The 20,393-nt window shown below is 56.7% G+C and overlaps 1 protein-coding gene across 1 annotated transcript in view; it reads right to left on the bottom strand.

The window, feature by feature from the left end:
• The window catches only part of CLPB (ClpB family mitochondrial disaggregase), a 129,758-nt gene extending 111,677 nt beyond the window's left edge, over positions 1-18,081 (bottom strand). The window contains exons 1-2 of the mRNA XM_004618207.2: positions 17,621-18,081; positions 15,001-15,052 (exon numbers count right to left, since the gene is read on the bottom strand). Coding sequence (XP_004618264.1) covers positions 15,001-15,052; positions 17,621-18,005 — 437 coding nt within the window. The 5' untranslated portion in view covers positions 18,006-18,081. The remainder of the gene's footprint in view (positions 1-15,000; positions 15,053-17,620) is intronic.
• Positions 18,082-20,393: the final 2,312 nt, after the last annotated feature.

Below are 20,393 nucleotides of genomic sequence, written 5' to 3'. Positions count from 1 at the left end.
CACACAGCAGGAGAGGTATGAACTGAGGGCCTGAAACGGACCCATAGTTTAAGCTCATCAAAAGGAGTAGTGAATGTTTTCAGTCTCGGGGGCACGGGGAGCTGTGTGCACACGTGCATGAACACGCGCACGCACACACGCGAGCACGCACACACACACACACACACACACACACACACACACACACACACACACACACGATCTTTCTGTCTTGCATAGTTCCCGATGATACTCGGAAGCTGACACCCGTGAGCAGCCTACTCTGTACCAGGCACTTTTGACATTTATAGTCCCAGCTGATCTGTGATGAAAAAAGGAACTGAGTCTCACGGAGCGTAAGTAACTGACTCTCCACTGACCCACACTGCCTTCCCAGCCACACAGCACATCTTCCTCCCTGCAGGACCCTGGGGCCGGCCTGACAGAGACTACCAGATATAGGAGACTGACCAGCATCACCCGCCCCAACCCAGAGCCCCTCACTCTTTTTCTGATGATAAAGGAAAGACCTGAGTGGGAAGGAAATTATTTAAGAGATGAAAATACTCTGCGATTAGTTCTGCTCTCTACAGCTGCCTCCCTGGGAGAGCCTCTTCCAGCTCAGGTGAGAAAGGCCGCGTCAATCCCTTCCTTGTGGCAGTCTCCATCTCTCCAGCACTTTTCATCATGTGAACACAACGCTTTAAAGGGTCTTGCCTTGAGTTAAGGCCTCAAGGGCGGCAAATAAATCCCGCCAAAAGGCTACAGAGACAAACGCGCTGCAAGCTTAGCAAACCTCGGAGTACAAAGCAGCAGCCGAGAAGGAGAAAGCATGTTTAGGGGTATTGACAGGAGCCTAGAGTCTCTAACGGGGGAGGACGCCTGGCTCCTTGCAGCAACCGTCACGCCATCCAGAACCAGAGAGGCACCACAACTGGTGGCCTCTCCATCAGATGAGGACTAGGAGAGGGGACTTAGAGTCAGTTTAAGGGGCCAGAGGTTCAGAGGTGAAGACGTCTGCCTGGCTGGTGGCAAACTGGGTTTGATCCCTGGCAACCATCTGTGATCCCTGAGCCCCACCAGGAGTGACCCCTCAGCAGAGCCGGGAGTAAGCCCTGAAGACCACCAGGTATGCCACCCCCAAGAAACACACATAACACAACCCAGAAAGGGGGCTGGAGCGATAGCACAGTGGGTAGGGTATTTGCCCTGCACACAGCCAAACGGGGTTCGATCCCCAGCATCCCATGTGGTCCCCTGAGCACCGCCAGGTGTGATTCCTGAGTGCATGAGCCAGGAGTAATCCTTGTGCATCACTGGGTGTGACCCAAAAAGCAAAAAAAAAAAACCACCCCAAAAAATCAGTTTCAGGGTAGAGAAACAGTACAGGTTAAGGCGCTTGCCTTGAATGCAGTGAACCCCAGAACCAAATCCCCAGTGTTGCATATTGTCACCCAAATACCACCAGGTGTGGCCCAACCCCACTGTCCCTCCCCCCAAAAAATTCCGTTTAGGGGAGGGAGCAATCGTACAACAGATAAGGTGTTTGCCTTGCATGTGGCTGACCCAGGTTCCATCCCTGGCACCCCATGTGATTCTCAGCCCCACCAGGAGTAATTCCTGATGCAGAGGCAAGAGTAACCACTGAGAACTCCAGTGTGACCCCAAAACAACCCCCCCCCCAATCAGTTTAAGAAACCAAAGCTTATCTGGCTTACAACTGTCTCCTAAAACTTAAGGATCTAAGCAGAAAAAGGAAGCTGTGAAGTCCTAAAGGACAGACTGGAACAAAGAAGGAAAGCTGTGGAGCATGAAGGGACAGTCCACCATGTGGTCAGGGCACTGCCAACCTGCACCTCCAGAACTTGGCACAGGAGGAAGCTCTGAGGGGCTGAAGAGATACTACAGCAGGGAAGGCACTTACCTTGCATGCAGCTGACCAGGGCTGGATCCCTAGCATCCCACCCATTCCCCAAGCACTGCCAGGAGTGATTCCCGAATGCAAAGCCAGGCATGGGTCCCAGAACCAAAAAAAAAGAGAGAGAGAGAGAGAAAGGAAAAAGAGTAAGTTCTAAGCACCACTAGCTGTTACCCCAAAAACATAAAATAAAATAAAATGTTAAACAGAGTTACCGTATGATCCAGCAGCTCCATGTCCACAGAAACCCACAGGTGACTGTTCACAGAACATCATTTATAAGAGTGTAATGTGAAAATATGAATGTTTATCAGCTGATACCGGAATAAAGTGTATCTATACACCGTCACTGGGATATAGGCGGGAATGAAACACTGATACACACGACAATGGAGACGCACCCCGAGGGTCTGAGAGGAAGAAGCCAGCCAGGCAGCACAGCACTCGCCTCTGTTCTGCGGGCACTGGATGAAAATGCTTTGAAATAAGACCATGTGGCAATGATTACCTAATCCTACAAATACTCTGAAGACAGTGAAACATTCTAAGACATGAATCTTAAGGCATATGAGCTACATCTCAATGGGAGGAGAAAATGAATGAACAAATGAATTAATCGATCAAAGCTTGTTCAGTTCCAGTTGTCTTGACCTTCGGGAGGCAGAGACCACCTATTCTCAACTGAATGTCACCAACAGGAAGGCAGAGATGAGCTAGGAAGGCCAGCAGGAAGTTAGCAGAGATGAAAGCCTGGGTCCTCTGACCACCAGCACTGGGAAAATCCTGCCCTGCCAGTCAGATGCACTGTGAACCCCTGGGAATTCCAGGGGTTCCGGGATTGTTTGCGCTTTACATCCTGTCCCTGCTCAGGTTCCTTTGCAAAGCCTTGGGGGTCCTGGGTGCTGCCCTCGGAGAACAAAAGGGCATTGAGATGCAAGGCTGGGCGGCCCGCCCAGAGAGGATTCTTATGCAGCGGCACAGAAATGGAGGCCCGTCAGCAGGCCCAGCTGCTGTCCAGGGTGGGGAGATCCCGCTGGGCAGCCCAGGGAGCAAACAGGGTCCCTTCCACTAATCAGTCAAGTGGCTGGACTCTGTGCTGGGCCTCTCAGTGCCCACTCAGTCTCCTGTGACATGATGGGGGGGCAGGGGTGGGCAGGAAGGGGTGCCATCTGCCCCGCCCTGCTCTGTGGAGGGGGGAGGAGGGGAAGCGAGCAGAGCAGCACCGGTCTACCGGGATCCTGGGATCCTGACCGGAAAGCTGAACATAGGACGGGAAGACTGCCCCCTCCACACCCCAACACAGTGGGGTCACACCCTTGAGGTCCTCCTCCCACCCAACACTGCCAGGTGATGCCCTGGAGACCCCACCGCTCCCCCTGCCCCTCATCCAGCCACTTCTGGGGTGGTCCAGGTGGTCCCCTGATACCACAGGGCCCCAGCTCTAACGTACATGATCTGTTCTACTGTGTGTGTTCAGGGGAGGTCCCCAGGTCAGCAGAGGGGAAGGGAAGAAGGGGGAGAGGGAGAAGCAGGGAGGGAGGGAGGGAGGGAGGAAAGAAGGAAGGAGGGAGAGAGGGAAGAAGGGAGGAGGGAGAGAGGGAGGAAGAGAGGGGGGAAGAAGGGAGGGAAAAAGCAAACATGATAATCACTAACAAGCAGTGATCAAGTCAAGAGCATACTTTGGATTCTCATGGGCCTGGGTTCAAATCACAGCTCTGATTTACTAGCTGTGAGGTGAAAAAAGGATGAAATCTGACAGACCTCAAGCTTTCTCATCTGAAAAATGGACACAACACAGCTGTTTCTCAAAAGTAGAGCAAAAGTAGAGCCAGAGATGAGGATCACACACACATGATGTCCCGTAGCCTGCGCGGGACAGAGCGGGTGCTTGGCACCTGATGGCCAGGACTGTGCGGCAGAGAGAGGGCTCTGGTCCCTCACGCGCCACTAGAAGGAACCCCCAGCACCTTGCTTAGGGTGGCCCCAAAATCAAATCAGAGAAGGAAAAAAAGTGGGGAGAGATGTAGAGGACAAAATACATCCAGGGTCTGGGAGACACTGTAGGGGGGAACTTGCCGTGCACGCGGCTGACCCAGCTTGCTCCTGGCATCACGGATGGCCCCTGAGCACTGCAACAAGAGACCAGAGACAGAGCCAGGAGTGACTCTACAGCAGCACCGGGTGTGGACCCCAAAGCCCCAGAAAATTCTGCTTGTTTCCGGAACTTATTTCTATGGGGGCAAAAGTCCTCAGGTCATTAAGACAATCCTTAAGAACACCGCTAAGGGCCAGCTCCCCCTGAGGTGACAGGTCTATCGCCATCCCAAGGAGGTGACAAATGGCACCGTGGAGACTCGGACCTTGTGGTCAGGCGCGCTCGGGGCCTCCCGGGAGGGAAACAGCCTCTCCTCACAGCCGTCACTGGGGAGGCCCTGAGCCTGGCCCAGCTGCGGGAAGCGGAGCCTTGGACAGCGAGAGGGAGACTGTCCAGGCTCAGACAGGACCCCTACGTGACAGGGCCTGGGGCACCAGCCAAAGCGAAAACACAGGCCTCTGTCAGGTCTGTCAGGGCCTCACATTTGCCGCGGGCTCCCACAGGGCAAATACGCCCCTGCCTCAGGAAGCCCCGGGCCCTTGCCCCTCAGCCTTCACGCCTTCCTGCCCAGGACTATCTCTGGACCAGCCTTTCTCGCCCCTCCCCCTCGCAGCCTCCTTTCCTTCTCGGCCCTCCTACTTCCCCCCTGCCTCCCCCAGGCCACCGGTTGGTCTCAGTCTTGTGCTGTCGCCCCTCCATTTACACAAATTTTCACCTGTGCCCCCTTTGGAATATGCTGGGGGCCCGCGGGAGAGGGGCAGATGGCCCAGGTTGAGAAACGCGGCTCTCCACAGCGTCTGTCACAGGCGTCCACGCCCATCTGCTCGCTTAACCCCTGCCCAGGCTTTGAGTGCCCCGCCACGGGCCCTGTCCACCCGCACCTGAGACTAAGTTCACGGCTGCGCCCTCCAGCTCTCAGTCCGCAGCTAACCAGCTTTCGCAGGGCTGGAGAGGGGACTCTCAGGGTGGGAGTGCTTGCTTGGCACGCGAGAGCCCCTGGCACCACCGGGTTCCACCAAAGACAGCCGGGAATAGCCCCCAAGCACTGCCCGTGTGTCTGGCTCTAACAGCAACAAAACGGAGAAAATTGCTAACGGCTGCCTAACTCCTTACCACTCACAACACACTTATACACGATTCAATGCACGGTAACTGCCGGCAGAGAGGACAATGAGCAAACGGCCTGCCACCTCCCAGATTCTCAGTGCCCTGAGAGACGGGGGGCGGGGAAGGCGGACAGGGCAGCCTGGCTCAGGGGGTGCTCCATGCTGGTAGAGAGAACACAGGGTGCTCTGGGAGCCACAGGGCCTGGGGGTGGGGGAGGCTTCCTGGAAGACGTGACACAGCTGACGCAAAGCATGAGTAATTTTCCAGAACACAAGAGTCTGCCTGCCTGCACCTCCCTGAGCTCCTAGGAGGACACTCGGGATCCTCGGGGGCATTTTCTAGTCACCAGCGAGGTGATGACGGTCAAGGGTCATTCCCTAGTGGACTGAGGGAGGAGAGTGCTCCTCCCAGGGTGCTCCCTCTGCCACCAGCAGGGGACCCAGTCCTCTGCCTGTGACCGTGGCCACCCTGCTGGGTCTGCGGGGCCTCTGGGCAGCGGTTCATAAAGCGCCACTTACTGGCCCACACTGTTCATACAACACCACGTCTGTCTTCCCCACTGCCTCCCTCCACCGGGCAGCGAGCGAGCAGAGATTCAGCTCTTGGAAACCTCTGCCAGGGCCCGCAGGTCCTGCTGCTCGGGTTTGCGTGGGTCCCCACGCATCAGGGCGTGACCGACCCTGTGAAAGGGACACAGCTTTCTCTGCCCAAGGAACTGTACTGTCAGGCCCTCAGCGGCAACAAGACGCAACTGTATTGAAAAGTTTGGGCAGGGGTGGGGGGTAGGCACAAAATGATCGCACAGCGGCGTGGGCGCTTGCCTTGCAAGTGGCTGACCTGGGTTCGATCCCCGGCATTGTATATGGTCCTTCAAGTCCACCAAGAGTGATCCCTGAGTGCAGAGCCAGGAGGAAGCTCTGAGCCCTGCTGGGTGTGGCCCAATAAAAAAATAAAAGTTCTCAGGCAGCTAGAGCGAGTGCAGCGGGCAGGGGTCCTGCCTCGCATGTGGCCAAGCTGGGTTCAATCTCTGGCACCCCATAGAGTTCCCTGCGCACCACCAGGAATGAGCCCTGAGCACAGAACCAGGAGTAAGCCCTGAGCCCTGCTGCGTGTGGCCCAATAAAAAAATTAAAATTCTCAGGAGGCTAGAGAGGGCGAAGCAGGTAGGGGCCCTACCTCGCATGTGGCCAAGCTGGGTTCAGTCTCTGGCACCCCATAGAGTTCCCCTGGGCACCACCAGGAATGAGCCCTGAGCACAGAGCCAGGAGTAAGCCCTGAAAGCCCCCAACAAGTTAGATGGCCCTCAACAAACAGCAAAAGTTCTCAGTGAAGGGGCCGGAGCGATAGCACAGTGGGTAGGGCGTTTGCCTTGCACGTGGCCGACCCAGGTTCGATCCCCAGCATCCCATATGGTCCTCCAAGCACCGCCAGGAGTAATTCCTGAGTGCAAAGCCAGGAGTAACCCCTGAGCATCGCTGGATGTGACCCAAAATGCAAAAAAAAAAAAAAAAAAAATTTCTCAGTGAAGGTTGGCAAGCGTGTACCTCACCAGCATGAGGCCTCGTCCCCACCACAACCAGAACAAGATTTGGAGATGGAGCCAGAGAGTACAGGGTGAAAGCTCCTGCTTTGCACGTGCTGACCCCTGATCGATTCCCAGCACCGCACACGGTCCCCCGAGCACTACCAGGAGCGATCCTTGAGTACAGAACCAGGACTAAGTTCTAAGCACTGCCAGGTGTGAGCCCGCCAAAACAAAAACCAAAAAAAAACTTGAGAAACTTAAGACTGAAAAAGGGACATTCGAGGTCAGAGAGTCAGGGAGTGTCTAATAAATAGAAAGTAGGCCTTTCTCCTTCTAGAAATCTTCTTTCTATCATATTAGGCTGCCTTCCAACATTCCAGTATTCAAAAAGCCTGTCTGGGTTATGGTCTAGCTTTCACACGCCAGTGAGAAGGGATGGAATTCTTCCAAGTATCCAATCACAACCGGAATAATCACAGTATGGGTAGGCCTTGACCTTTGGTCCAGGGTAAAGCCTTCTATTTCCTCCACTCCAAACCAGAGGGATATTTCCGTATTTCCTGGTTAGAAGAGCTGGATGTTTTGGTTGCTCTGATGCCATCATTATTATCTTCTCCACCCGCCAAAATGATACAACAATCGATAAACAGACAGCCTCTCTGAGGCGCTGAGACAGCCAAATGTATTTACCAGCCAGGGTTTCTGCTAATCAGATCAGCCCCGATCGATGTGCAGGACATTTACCTATGCTGCAGCTAAGCACATTCTGGACACCTTCATCCTGGCACACGGACAGCAAGTGCCTCGAGCCCCAGCGAGGGCACCCAGGGACAAGAACCCAACCAGATGTCGATGCAAAGTTAGATTAAATGCACTCAGCCCTCCACAAAACCCAACTCTCCCATCTTTCCTGAACTGAAAACCGAATCAGGCTGTTTCCAAAGGCAGTGCATGAACAAAAGCACCAGGAGCAAGTCTGCGCTGGGAAAAAGTCCTTTATTTAAAAAAGAAAAAAAAATCAAACAAGCCAGAAATCAAAGCGAGATAGCTACACAATTTCTGAATTGATCACTGAGGTTTTTTTTTTTTTTTTTGAGAGGCAGCAAGATGAGGGAGGGGACAATGACATATTCACTCAGCTGCCCTGGTGACATCACCCCTGAGCCGCTCACCTGCATGTTCAACTCAGCCTGTTCAAACCTGAACTCAGGGCCACAGCATAGCACAGCGGGGAGGGCGCTTGCCTTGCATGTGGGTGACCTGGATTCGATTCCTGGCACCCACATGGTCCCCCAGCCTGTAAGGAGTGATCCCTGAGTGCAGAGCTAGGAGTAAGCCTTGAACACCATCAGGTGTAGCCCCCAAACAAATAAACAAACACACACAGGGGCCTGGGGAAAGGGAGACAGGCACACCTGCTGGTGGTGAGGTAACTACAGCCAAAGCCATAAATATCAACACCATTATAAACCATTAATAACAGTAACGATGAGGATGGACCTAAGTCGTCTCACCATGTCTATTATTGTAGCATCCCCACTGCCCAGACATAACCCACCTCCCTCCAATTCTCCCGCACAAACACAGCCTTAAAATTCTTCCCACGGCTCTTCAGATCAAAAGTTAAATAACGAACGTGCTTCCGGACCTAGCTGAGATGTCATGCTTGTTACTTTTCACACACACACACACACACACACACACACACACACACACACACACACACACACGCTCTCTCAGAGCATTATCTACTCACTTTCCTCACGCCTTGACTAAACTCAGGGCCTCCCTCCTGCCTTCCTCAGAACTGAACATTCTCCTTCCTTTCTCTGCAGCCTTCTGATTCCCTTCATTCTCACCCATCGGAGGTGATTCTTTGCGGAGACAGTCTGACTTCCCCTCTCCCCCCTACTCAAAAGCAAGGTATCCCAAGTACCTTGCATGTCACTGCAGAAAAAGCTTCGTGAGCTAGAATTCACAAACCCACTCTCTGAATGTGAACAATTCGATTGTTTTTAGTCTGTTTGGAGCTGTGCTACGCAAACTCCAAACACAAGATTCTCACCATCCCCTAAAGAAACTATTAGCAGTCACTCCCCCTCCCCACCTCCATGGAAATCATCCCTCTACATTCTATCCCTAAGAATTACCCATCCATCCCGGACATTCTAGATAAACTGAAGCCAATAACCAGGTCTTTCATCTGTGACTTCTCTCTCTTGGTATAGATCTGTCGAGGTTCACTTGTGTTACAGTGTATATATCAATACTTCTATTGGTGAATAATATCCGCTGGATGACAAGAACATATTTTAAGGTCCCTCTGCCACAGTTAATGGATTCACAGAGGCTGCTTCCTCTTTGGCTACTGTGGCATTCATTCACAAGTACACTGTTGCACACACTTGCCCTTCTCTGGGGGACAGACCCAGGAGCAGATCTCAGTAACTCTAGGCTTAATATTTTGAGGAACTGTCAACCATTGTCCAACCAGTCACTCCATTTCACATCCCCAACAGCTTCCGTGATTATCCCTCTGATGACAGCCATCCTAACAGGGGCAAAGGGCACCCCTGGGAGCTGGGCCAGTCTCTTCCTAACAAGGCACACCTTGGAGCACCTGGGCACGTGAAAATTGGCCATGTGAGTATCTTTAGAAAAAAAAAAAAGCCATTTTGGATCCTTTGTCCATTTTAATACAAGCCTATCTTTATAAGAGTTACATACACAGGGGCTGGAGTACAGCAGGCAGGCACTGGCTTGCAAACAGCCAACCTGGCTAGATTCCCAGCACCCAGTAATGGTGCCCCAAGCCCCACCAGGAGCGATCCGTAAGCCCTGAGTAAACCCTGAGCCACAGGGGTTATTCCTGGCTCTGCACTCAGGAATTAACTCCTGACAGTGCTCAGGGGACCATATGGGATGCAGGGAATCGAACCCGGGTCGACTGCGTGCAAGGCAAACGCCCTACCCACTGTGCTATCACTCCAGCCCCTAAACACAAAGCTTTTTTTTTTTTTTTGAGCCACACCCAGCAATGCTCAGAGGTTACTCCTGGCTCTGCACACAGGAATCACTCCTGGCAGTGCTCAGGAGACCATACAGGATGCCGGGGATTGAACCCGGGTCAGGCACATGCAAGCGCCCTACCCTTGCACTACCTCTCCAGCCCTGAGACTGTAATTTTGATGATATCTAATCAGTATTTCCTCTCCAGCTCCCTGTGCCATAACTGCCTGAGTCAAGGCCACAGTGACACAACCCAGAGCTGAGGAGATAGCCTGGGGGCAATTACCAACCCCGTTAGGACCCCAGCCCCACAAGGCCCTGGGGGTCCTCACACCACAGAGCCAACGGCACCCCACCCTCACGCCCTAGCACTGAGCCGCCTGCCCCATTAGTTCAGCAATACTGGGCGTGGTCCCGGGGTCCCTTTGAGCATTACCAGAGACCCCCTCAACAGTACAACCCTTTGCTTTCCTGTAAGAGTTCTGCAATTTCCTCTCTTGCCCGCGGGTCTCTAGACTCCGTTCTGAGTTTGTTTCTGTGTCTGGCTTGAAACGGCATTTTCAAACGGCAGGTTTTGCTTATGGATAGGTGCGGCGTTGCTTGCTGGAAAACGAAAGTGTTCTTTGCTCTGATCGGCACACCAGCAGACTGGCCGCGTCACCTGACTTCTAATTAGACTGTCAGTCCCGAGGACAGGCCGAGCATGCCACAGCACCCAGCATCTGACACCTACTCAGATGCTGGGCGGCCGCGGTGAGAATAACACCCTGGGGAACAAGCGCCCTCCCAAGCCAGGGCGGGGCTCTCCCTGGCTCTCCTGTGCGGGCTCAGGGAGTTGGGAGGCCGTGTCATGTTTTGCTGGTTCTTCACTGGTGACTCGAGGACCCCGGGAAGGGGAGAGGGCAGCCCCTCGGGTGAGGACCCCTCCCTGTCCTCACTATGTTGCCAAGGCCAGAGGGACACAGAGGGACACCGGGCCATGGCCTCCAAGACAGGCCCAGACCCATCGCCTGCCTTCTGGGGCCGGGCCAACATGTGGGAACACGGGGCAGGTGCGCACTCGCCCTGCTCACCACACAGTAGGGTACTTTCTCTCTCACACGCAGTAGGGCGCTTTCTCCCTCACCACACAGTAGTGCGCTTTCTCTCTCACCACATAGTAGGGTGCTTTTTCTCTGACACACAGTTGGGCGCTTTCTCTCTTACCACCAGTAGTGTACTTTCTCCCTCACCACGCAGTAGGGCGCTTTCTCTCTGACACTCAGTAGGGCACTTTGTCCCTCACCACACAGTAGGGCACTTTCTCCCTCACCACGCAGTAGGGCGCTCTCTCTCTCTCACCACGCAGTAGGGCGCTTTCTCTCTGACACTCAGTAGGGCGTTTTGTCCCTCACCACGCAGTAGGGCGCTCTCTCTCTCTCACCACGCAGTAGGGCACTTTCTCTCTCTCACCATGCAGTAGGGCGCTTTCTCTCTCTGGTTCCCTAGGCTGGCAAGGGTCCTTTCTGAATTCCTGCAGCTCCAGAGTCCTGGCCCAGAGCCCTGCCTACACTGAGTTGCCCAGTTGTCCCCCTGGCCACCAGGGAGGACAGTGATCAGGCTAGATCAAAACCTGCTCCACCCCCAACCCGCGATTCCCGGCCAACCACAGGATGGGCACACATGTACTGCTGTCAAAAGAAATGCGGAGGGGCCTGAGCGATAGCACAGCGGGTAGGGCATTTGCCTTGCATGTGGCCGACCCGGGTTCGATCCCCGGCATCCCATATGGTCCCCCAAGCACCGCCAGGAGTAATTCCTGAGTGCAAAGCCAGGAGTAACTCCTGAGCATCGCTGGGTGTGACCCAAAAAGCAAAAATATAAAAAAAATAAAAAAAGAAATGCGGAGCTGGGGCTGTAGTGATAGCACAGCGGGTAGAGCGTTTGCCTTGCACGTGGCCGACCCGGGTTCGATTCCCAGCATCCCATATGGTCCCCTGAGCACCGCCAGGGGTAATTCCTGAGTGCAGAGCCAGGAGTAACCCCTGTGCATCACCAAGTGTGACCCCCCCCCAAAATAAAAAAAAAAAAAAGGAAAAAAAAAAAGAAATGCGGAGCATGGTCTCCTGACTCGGAGTCTGAGCCAGATGCCCCCGGCCCCTGACTGGCCACGCCAGGCTGAACATGCGGGGAGGGGCACCCTGGAACAGGGCAGAAGGAGCGGTGGGTGTAGTCTTTCACCCAAGTTGGTGCAGGAGGAAACACGATCTGGAGGGGCACAGCCCTGCCCTTCAGCTGGGCCAGCTGGGGCTGGAGTCTGCCTGCTGACCCAGGTTCCGGGTGAGGGGCTGCTGAGCCTAAAAATCAGGTTTGGGCTGGGGTCAGAAGTGGGGTCCCCTGAGTGTGCAGTTAATGGATCGGGGAGGGGCCGAGGGCCAGCTGCCATTCCCGACTGGCAGAGCTGAAGACTCAGCATGAAGGCCAGTGCCTTGAGAGAGCAGGCAGGAGGGGGGAGGGGCGGGCAGCCAGCTCCCTCTGGGGTGCTGAGAGGCTCCCCAGGTCGCAGCAGTCAGGCACTTGCCTTGCCGGGTGGACCCCATTCGATGCCAGCCCCCCACACGGCTCCCAAGCTCCACCAGGGTGATCCAAGAGCAGAGCCAGGAGCGAGCCCCGAGCACCGCCGGGTGTGGCCCCAGCGCCACTGCACAGGACACCAGTGGCCACTGTGAGGTGAGCACAGGGGCTGCACCTGGAGGCATGGAGGGGCCTCCTGCCTGCTCCCCCAGGATGCCAGCCCTGCCAGCCAAGGCTGTCCCCGCCCCCCTCCAGCTCCTCCCATAAGGAGAGCCTCGAGCATGGGGGCACCACACTGCGGGGGGTTGGGGGGGTCTGCCCGCAAGGGCCAGAGCCCCAGAACCAGGAGGGCAGATGCCGCGCGTCCAGGAGGCCCACAGGGCACCGCAGGCTTCTAGAAACGCCCAGCTGGCTCCGGAAGGGGCAGGGCGGAGGCTGGGGGAGGAAGGGGATGGGACGTTCTCACTCTCCAGGTCTTGAGTTTTACTCCGAACACTGACATCACTGACCACACTGCTCATGCGCGCTGACCCACACACGTGAGTGACGGGAACACTGCCTGGAAGGCGGGGGGGGGGGGGGTCGCGGGTGCAGAGAGCCTCGAAGGGGGCCGAGCCCCTCCTCGACCCTATCGGAACCTGTTTCCTTCCTGACCGCAGGTAAGGGTGCGCCCACCCCTACTCCAGGTCAAGCTCTGCTGCTGGAAGAACTGATTGGGGGCGGGCCCCCACCCTGCAGTGCTCAGGACGGACTCCTGGCTCTGTGCTCAGGGGTGGCTCCTGACAGGGCTCGGAGGGAACGTCTGGGGTGCCTGGGGTCGTACCCAGGCCAGCCGCACAAGGTCAGCCCCCTCCTGTCTGTATGTCTGTAGTATGCTCCAGTCCCCAAGCATGGAGTATGATTAGGTGACATGCCTGTCTCCTCGAGCCTGGGGGGGCCCCTGTCTCCCGCTTACTGGGGCCCAGCCCAAGCGCCCTCTTTCAGGGGTCTGCAGAAACTGCTAGGTGGCGCCCTACCCCAGGCCTTCAGCCTTCCAGGTCGGCTTGCCCTGCCTTCCTGGCCCCAACCCTCCCACTCCTGGCCCGGCACAGCCCCCCACCACCCTGTGGTGCCACAAATACCACTTCCGCAGCACCCCTTGAGGTCTCCAGGCCCGGGTCAGCGGGCCGCTCCTACGACTTCCCCCGCCCCCGCCCCTCCGCCTTCCCCTTGCTCCCTGCTCTCTGCTTGCAGGAGGAGCTGAAGGTTAGTGGGCTGTGGGGGTGTGACCCCCTCACAGGGGCACAGGGGAGAATGGCCATGACAGAGGGCGAGGAAGCAGGAGAATTGGGGGTTCAAGTCTGGGGCCCGCCACAGACCCCAGCCATGGCAGCAAGAATGAACGCCGAGGAGAACCCATGAACTCGGGCCCTTCCTGGATTCCCGGGGAAGCTGCTGACGAGCATCGGGCGCGCACTGGGGACGGGCAAACGTGGGCTTCCCTGGCTTCACGACACTGCCTGCTGACACGGGCTGTGGGCCACCAGCCCCCGCCTCGGGGCCCGGCAGCAGGGAGAGCGCGGCGCATCCGTCTGTGGGGGAAGGAGGAGACGCGGCTGCAGTTATGGATGGCTCTGATACCAGAGGGCCGACGTCTGCGCGTGGAGTTTAAGATGCATCATCGCATGTTTATTAAACCACTGCTCCGTCGTATTTATTTGGCTGCGAAACAACTCCCAGCCCATTCTTCCAAAAGTGGTTTATTAAAAACTAAGCCTCGAACATTAATACTCAAAAGCACCCTAGAGAATCAATAATAATGCTGCAGATAAAATGAGAGGGAATCAAAGCAGTAAGTCTTGACGCGGGGGTGCCGTGTGGCTGCCTTTCAACATCTCCCACGTTCCGGCGGCCGGGCAGGGGCGGGGAGAGGAGAGCACCAAGCGTGTGGGTACCCCCACAGCAACACCCTACTTCCTGTCTAAAATATGAACGCAGCGTCCAAGAGGCAGCACAGTGGTTACGGGGACACCTGCATGCAGCTGACCGAAGTTCAGTCCCCCGCAACACGCATTCCACAAGCCCCGGGGGAACAGCCCTGGAGACCACCATGCACCCCCAGAGTGCCCAGGCTGGTCCTCAGCACTCGGGGCCTGAGCTGCCCATCCCCTGAAACACCTGCCTGACGGGTGACCACTGCCAGGAGGCCCAGCCTGGGCGCCGTGAGTACCAATTGGGAGCACGCCCCCCTCACATGATGGCAGGGTAGGGAGGGAATGGCGAAGAGGCCTGGGTCTACACAAGAGACTGAGAAGGCCAAGACTAGGCCCAGCAGGGTGCCCGGCTGGCCAAGGACAAGCCCTCTGTCCCTGGCGAGCAGCCCAGCCCCATGCCCTCTGCCCGATCTGCACGCCTGTACCCCACAAGTGAGGCCGCACCCTCAGGGGAGGCCAGCCACACCCAAGCACCAGCCACAGACCCGTCAGCCAGTGCTCAGAAGGGACCCAGGGAGCTGGGGGGCAGGGATCATGTGACCCCTGGGGCCGGGCTCCCCCTGACCCCTGCACCAGTCCTGGGAGGCCCCACACAGGCTAAGTGAGGCTCAGTGCGGGCAGGGGCCAACTCCAAGAACCAAGTGCAAAAGTCCCGGTAGCCTGCAGGGCCGGGGGCCCCCATGCGAAGCCCACTCGGCAGAGGGCCCTGCGCTGTCGGGGGCCAGGAGACGGAGGAGCGAAGGGGGCAGCCTCGGCACCTGCAGAGACCCGCCGGGAGCCCGGACTCTCGCCACAGGGAGGGGCTCCAGGAGCAGAGCCCGGGTGTGGGGGCCCAACTCACCTTTCCACCTCCTGGACGTTGTTGGCACGGGCGGCTTCCACCAGGGCTGCATCTGGAGAGAGAGGGGAGCGCCTCAGGAGCACGGCCCGCACGGGGGCGCGGGGTCGGGACGGGCCCACAGTCCTCTGCCGGCCTAGCCCAGGGCACGGCCTGGGGCACCCCCTCTGGGTCTCCGTCCCTGTGCCCACAGCCCCCCAGTGCCTGTCTCTGCTGCTATCAAGGTCACCTGCCTGCCCCACCTTCTCCCCACCCCGCCGTGAGTCCCAGGCCCAGCAGGAGGGGCAGGCTGTGGAGGAGCAGGGGGAGAGGCCCCTCGGAGGGTGCCCTGAGCTTGGGGAGGGGTCTGGGGGACCGGGGCCCAGCCTACACCGCCTTCCCTGGAAAGTGGACGCTACGATCATGGCCTGGCCAGCCTAAACAGGGTGCCGAGGGCCTTGAGCGCTAGTTCAACCCGGAGGGAGTTGGTCCCGGGTTCAATCCCCAGCATCCCATAGGGTTGGCAGAGCATTGCCAAGAGTGATTCCTGAATGCAGAGCCAGGAGTAACCAATGAGTACGGCGAAAAAAACAAACAAAAAAGACACTGAGCTGAAATGATGCTTGGAAACACCCCAGTGAAGGAGGACCGCGAAGCAGACGGCTCCAAGTCCTGAGACCTGAGAATCGTGGTCTTCCACAGGCCGCCCTCACCTGGGCCTGGCCGGGGCAACACGTGGGTTGTTGGCGCCACCTTGTGGCCACAAAGGAAAACGGCAAGAAGCAAGAGAACTCCAAACAGCTAGGGCAAGTGTTAACAACAGCAATATTAGGAGCTCAGGGGACCCTTGGTGCTGCCAGGCCCCTTGTGGGGCACCAGAAAGACTCCCAACTAGCCCTGCTTCCAGGACGCCGAGAGACTCATAACCGGAAGCCTTGGATCCAGCCAGAGACTGACCCGCAGCAAGGTGTGGCTGGCCTGCGGGAAGTCGGGCTCTGGTACGAGAGCCAAGTACCACCCGCATTGTGAGCCTCAGTTTCCTCCTCAGTCCTGCAAGGATGAGAAATCATTGCAGCGCAGGCCCGGTGGGGGCAGTTATGCTGTCCTCTAGGGTGGGGGCTGGGCGGGAGCCCCACGGATAAGGAACCCGCCTCATCACTGATCTGCACACTTGCCCTGGGCTTTCGTCCACCCCGTGCCATGCACACTCAGGCGGGCCCCAGCTGGATGCGGACCATCCTGAGGTCAGTGTCCCTGCCAACTCCATGGGCAGAGAGAAGCGGCTTCAGCAAGCTCATGAGGGAGGTTTGAGGATGGTTCCACGCACTACCTATTATGGCAAACATATTATGGCAAACAGACCCCCCCCCCCCATGGGGGTGTACACGCCACAAAGCCCAGACTGAAACTTTAAGGCAAAAATCTGGGCAACCCCAGCTCCAATCAGCCTGAACGCATTGGCTCCGGGACAGATCCTGCATGGAACCTTCCAGGCCTTCCACGCTGTCTTCTGCAGGAATTTCAAAAAGCTCAGCCATCTGCTTGACAACCGGGCCCCACTCAGTAGCCCACCCACCTCCCTCCAAAGCAGCCCCTGGCTCTCCAGTCAGGCTGGCCATCTGGGAGCTCCCACCCAGCCCCCCCGAGTCAGGCCACTCCCCGGAGGACAGCCTAAGACCCTGGCCTGCCCTGCAACTGATTCCTGATCAGGCAGGAGACCCACAGAGTCACACCCCCAAACGCTGCAAGTTACAGAGTTGAAGGTGCCCTTAAGAGTCTCTCTCTCTCTGTGTCTCCTGCTCGTGGAGCTGGAGGAGAGAACCAGAGAATCACAGCGGGAGTGCAAGATGAAAGCAAAACCAGGTCCCAAAGGTGCCCGCTCACAGTCCAGGCCTCTCCTTTAGAGCTGCCCACCTGTTGAATGAATTTACGAACAACAAAGCAACCCACCCCCCGCCCCCCATCCACACCCGTCAGATTCCTCTGGGGCTGCACTTCCAGCTGTCCCAGGCTCCATGAGCACTACCCTATCGCCGTGGACCAGCAGAGCTGTTGGACCCAAGGTCAGAACTGGCTCACTGCCTGCTCCAGGCACCCAGGGGACCTGCCAACGTGGGTCAGCTTGGGGTATCCACGGATCTCTCTCTCTTCTGCAACATCTGCAACCAGGCCCTGTCAAACGTGGGAAGTCGCCCAGCCCCAGACGCCGGAACTGGAGGGGTCCACATAGAAGCCCCTACAAGGGGACCATGAAGAAAAGCCACCCTTCACATGGAAGGGGGCAGGGAGGGGGCAATTGGGGCCAGAAAGATAAAAAAAAAAGAAGGGGTGTGAACGCCGTGGCACAGCTGGCACTGCCAGCGGCTCTTCCCCTCCCTTCTTGGGCTACCTGCTAGCGTGAGGCAACTTTCTCCAGCGGTTACACTGTGACACGCGCTGCGGTGTGCCGGAGGCCTCTCGGAAGAGGAACTGGACCCCTGGGTTAGGGCAAAAAACGCTCCCACCGGACAGATAAACGGGGAGAGCGCCTAAAGGGCAGCAGACAACTGGGAGGCGCTGAGCTCCCCCCGCAGCCGGGCGCTCTGCTCCCCCCTCCCACCCGCGGCCAGGACGACGCCCCCGCCCAGACGCTCCCGATAATCACCCTTGCTGGACGGGTTCTTGCTGTAGCAGTGAGCCACGAGGGCAGTGGCCAGGGCCCACATGCCCAGCCCGGCTCTGCTGGGGCCCCCGTTCCAGCCGACCCGACCGGGGAGGGTTTCTTCGGGGCTCGGACGGTGTTTCCGTGCGGCGGCCGCGAGGCAGCGGGTCTCGGCGCGCGCTCCCCGGGCCCCCGCGGGGAGCAAGGCGGCAGGTGTCCCCGGGCATCCCTCGACGGCTGCCCTCGGCCAGGGCGCCTCCCCGCCGTCCCCGGGGGCTACACGCCGGCCGGAGGCACTCCCACGGCTCCGGAGTGATGGCGACCTGAGCAGCTGGAGCAGGAGCCGGGACGCCGGCGCTGTTCTCTTCAACACCAGGGAGCCCAGCATCGTGACAGCTGATTACCCCCAGGTGCCGGCCCCGGTGCTGGCCACGTCCAACATGGCTGCCGCGGCGCGTTCGAAGACGCCGCGGAGGGGGCGGGGTGACGCACGGCCTCACGGGAGTGGTAGTCCACGGCCTGGGCTTTTCCGGGAGCGGGCGAGGAACGGAACTACATCTCCCAGAAGGCTGCGGAACGTGAGTCATAAAGGCTGCCGACCGACCGAGGCCCGGGGCATGCTGGGAAGTGGAGTTCGGAACGGGAGGCGTGGCACGGAGGAGAGTATCGGGGTGGGGCATTAGTCTATCATTCCAATCCCAGATGTCTTAATTTAGAAGCGCGGCGGGCGCCAGCGTGTAGCTTGGCCATAGAGCCTCTGCTTTGCTTGTGTAAGACTTGGGTGCGGGCAAGAGCGATAGCACAGCGGGTAGGGCGTTTGCCTTGCACGCGGCGGACCGTAGTTCAATCCTCGGCATCCCATAGGGTCCCCTGAGCACCGCCAGGAGTAATTCCTGAGTGCAAAGCCAGGAGTAACCCCTGAGCATCGCTGGCTGTGACCCAAAAAGAAAAAAAATAAATGAATAAAAAGACTGGGTGCAAGCCCCAGCACACGATGTCCCTTTCAAAAAAAAAAAAAAAATCCAACGTAGTTTCTCACTGTTATAAATTAAGCAGGAATGTTCAGCAAAGGCCAATCATGAAACTCAGCTTCCGTCCCTTCCTCCCTTCCTTCTTTCCTTCCTTCTGCCTCCCTTCCCTTCCTGGGCCCTGGTAATGACGTTTTGGGAAATAAACTTTTAAGAAGAACCTGCCCAGCCCTAAAATAACCAAATGTCAAGAAGAGCACATCAAGCCTATTAGTTATGCAAATTATGAGCTTAGCTCTTTATAGAGAAACAGAGACACTACTTGATGCAGAACTGTGAGGCCCCACCCGGAGAAGGTTGCACCCCTCAGAAAAGGAGAAGCTGCAGAAGAATTTGAAGGTCGTGATGAGATTCTGTAGGGACCATCAATAGTGTGAGGCTTTCCCGTGACAGCCATTCCTGACTGACTTGCTTCTCTCTCTCTCTCTCTCTCTCTCTCTCTCTCTCTCTCTCTCCCCTCTCTCCTCTCTCTCTCTCCCCCCACCTCTCTCTCTCCTTTCTCTCCTCTCTCTCTCTCCCCAGCCTCTCTTGCCCTCTCTCTCCCTCTCTCTCTCTCTTCCCCACACATGCACCCACTTACGCATCCCCTAAATTTCTTTCAGTAAGCTGTTTTGCTTTAACATTTAGCTCCTCCTGAAGTTCTTTCCTGTGAGGTAAGTCAATGGACCTGTAATGCCTGTGTCTAGCTCAGGACTGACTTTCCGCCTCTGCCGCTGGCCTACATGGTGTGGAGGGCTCTCTGCCTGTCTCCTGCCTTGACCAAGGTGAAGGAGGAGGAGGAGGAGAGGAACCTCTGCTGGCCCTGGCTGGCTCGTGAGTGGGGCAGTGCCTCCCATCCTGGAGCTGGTGTCCGTGGCCTGCCCCATCATGCCCCTGGCAGGCATGCACAGCTGGAAGGCAACATCGCCACTTGGAACAAGGATGCAGAATCTGGGGCTGGGCTGAGTCATGGCTTCTTGCTGGCAAAGGTTAGTGGAGGGCAGAGCGTGGATCCCCGATTCCACACCCACACCCTCCAGCTTGGAATGTGAAATGACCCCCCAGCCCCTTCTGCCATGGCAGTACACCTTTAGGACTGGACTGTGGCAACCTGGGCAGGACAAAGGGACCCGGAGAGGATGGTGTCAGGCCAGCTGGCCACCAAATACAACTCTACTCAGCTGCAAACAAACCAACCAAAGATTTCTATAATGATAGAAAGTATTTTCATTGCATTTAATATCTTACACAGACTTCATTTTGATTTGAAAATTTGCTACTTGTCTTGCTTTTTCATTTGAGTTCTTTTCTTTTTTTTTGCGATTTTTATACATATTATTTTCAGACTGGAGTGATAGCACAGCAGGTAGGGCATTTGCCTTGCACGTGCCGGGTTCGATTCCTCTGTCCCTCTCAGAGAGCCCGGCAAGCTACTGAGAGTACCCCGCCTGCATGGCAGTCTGGCAAGCTACCCATGGCGTATTCAATGTGCCAAAAACAGTAACAACAAGTCTCACAATGGAGAGTAAGCCCTGAACACCATGGGTGTGGCCCACTCACCACCTCCCTCAAAAAAATTTGAAAGATTGACATACTTAGGCATATATATATATATATATACAGATGATATAGATCTAGATAGACAGATATATACAGACCATAATCTGTAGCAACTGGAACACTCATACACTACTGCTGGTGGGTATGGAAAACAGTGTACTCACTTTGGAAAGCAGTTTTTGGAATTTTTTTACTTGTTTGTTTGTGCC

This window comes from Sorex araneus, chromosome 6, assembly GCF_027595985.1.
Source record: "Sorex araneus isolate mSorAra2 chromosome 6, mSorAra2.pri, whole genome shotgun sequence".
Lineage (NCBI taxonomy): Eukaryota > Metazoa > Chordata > Mammalia > Eulipotyphla > Soricidae > Sorex > Sorex araneus.
Note: the sequence above shows the minus strand (reverse complement) of the source record. Positions and strands in the feature narration are given on the sequence as shown.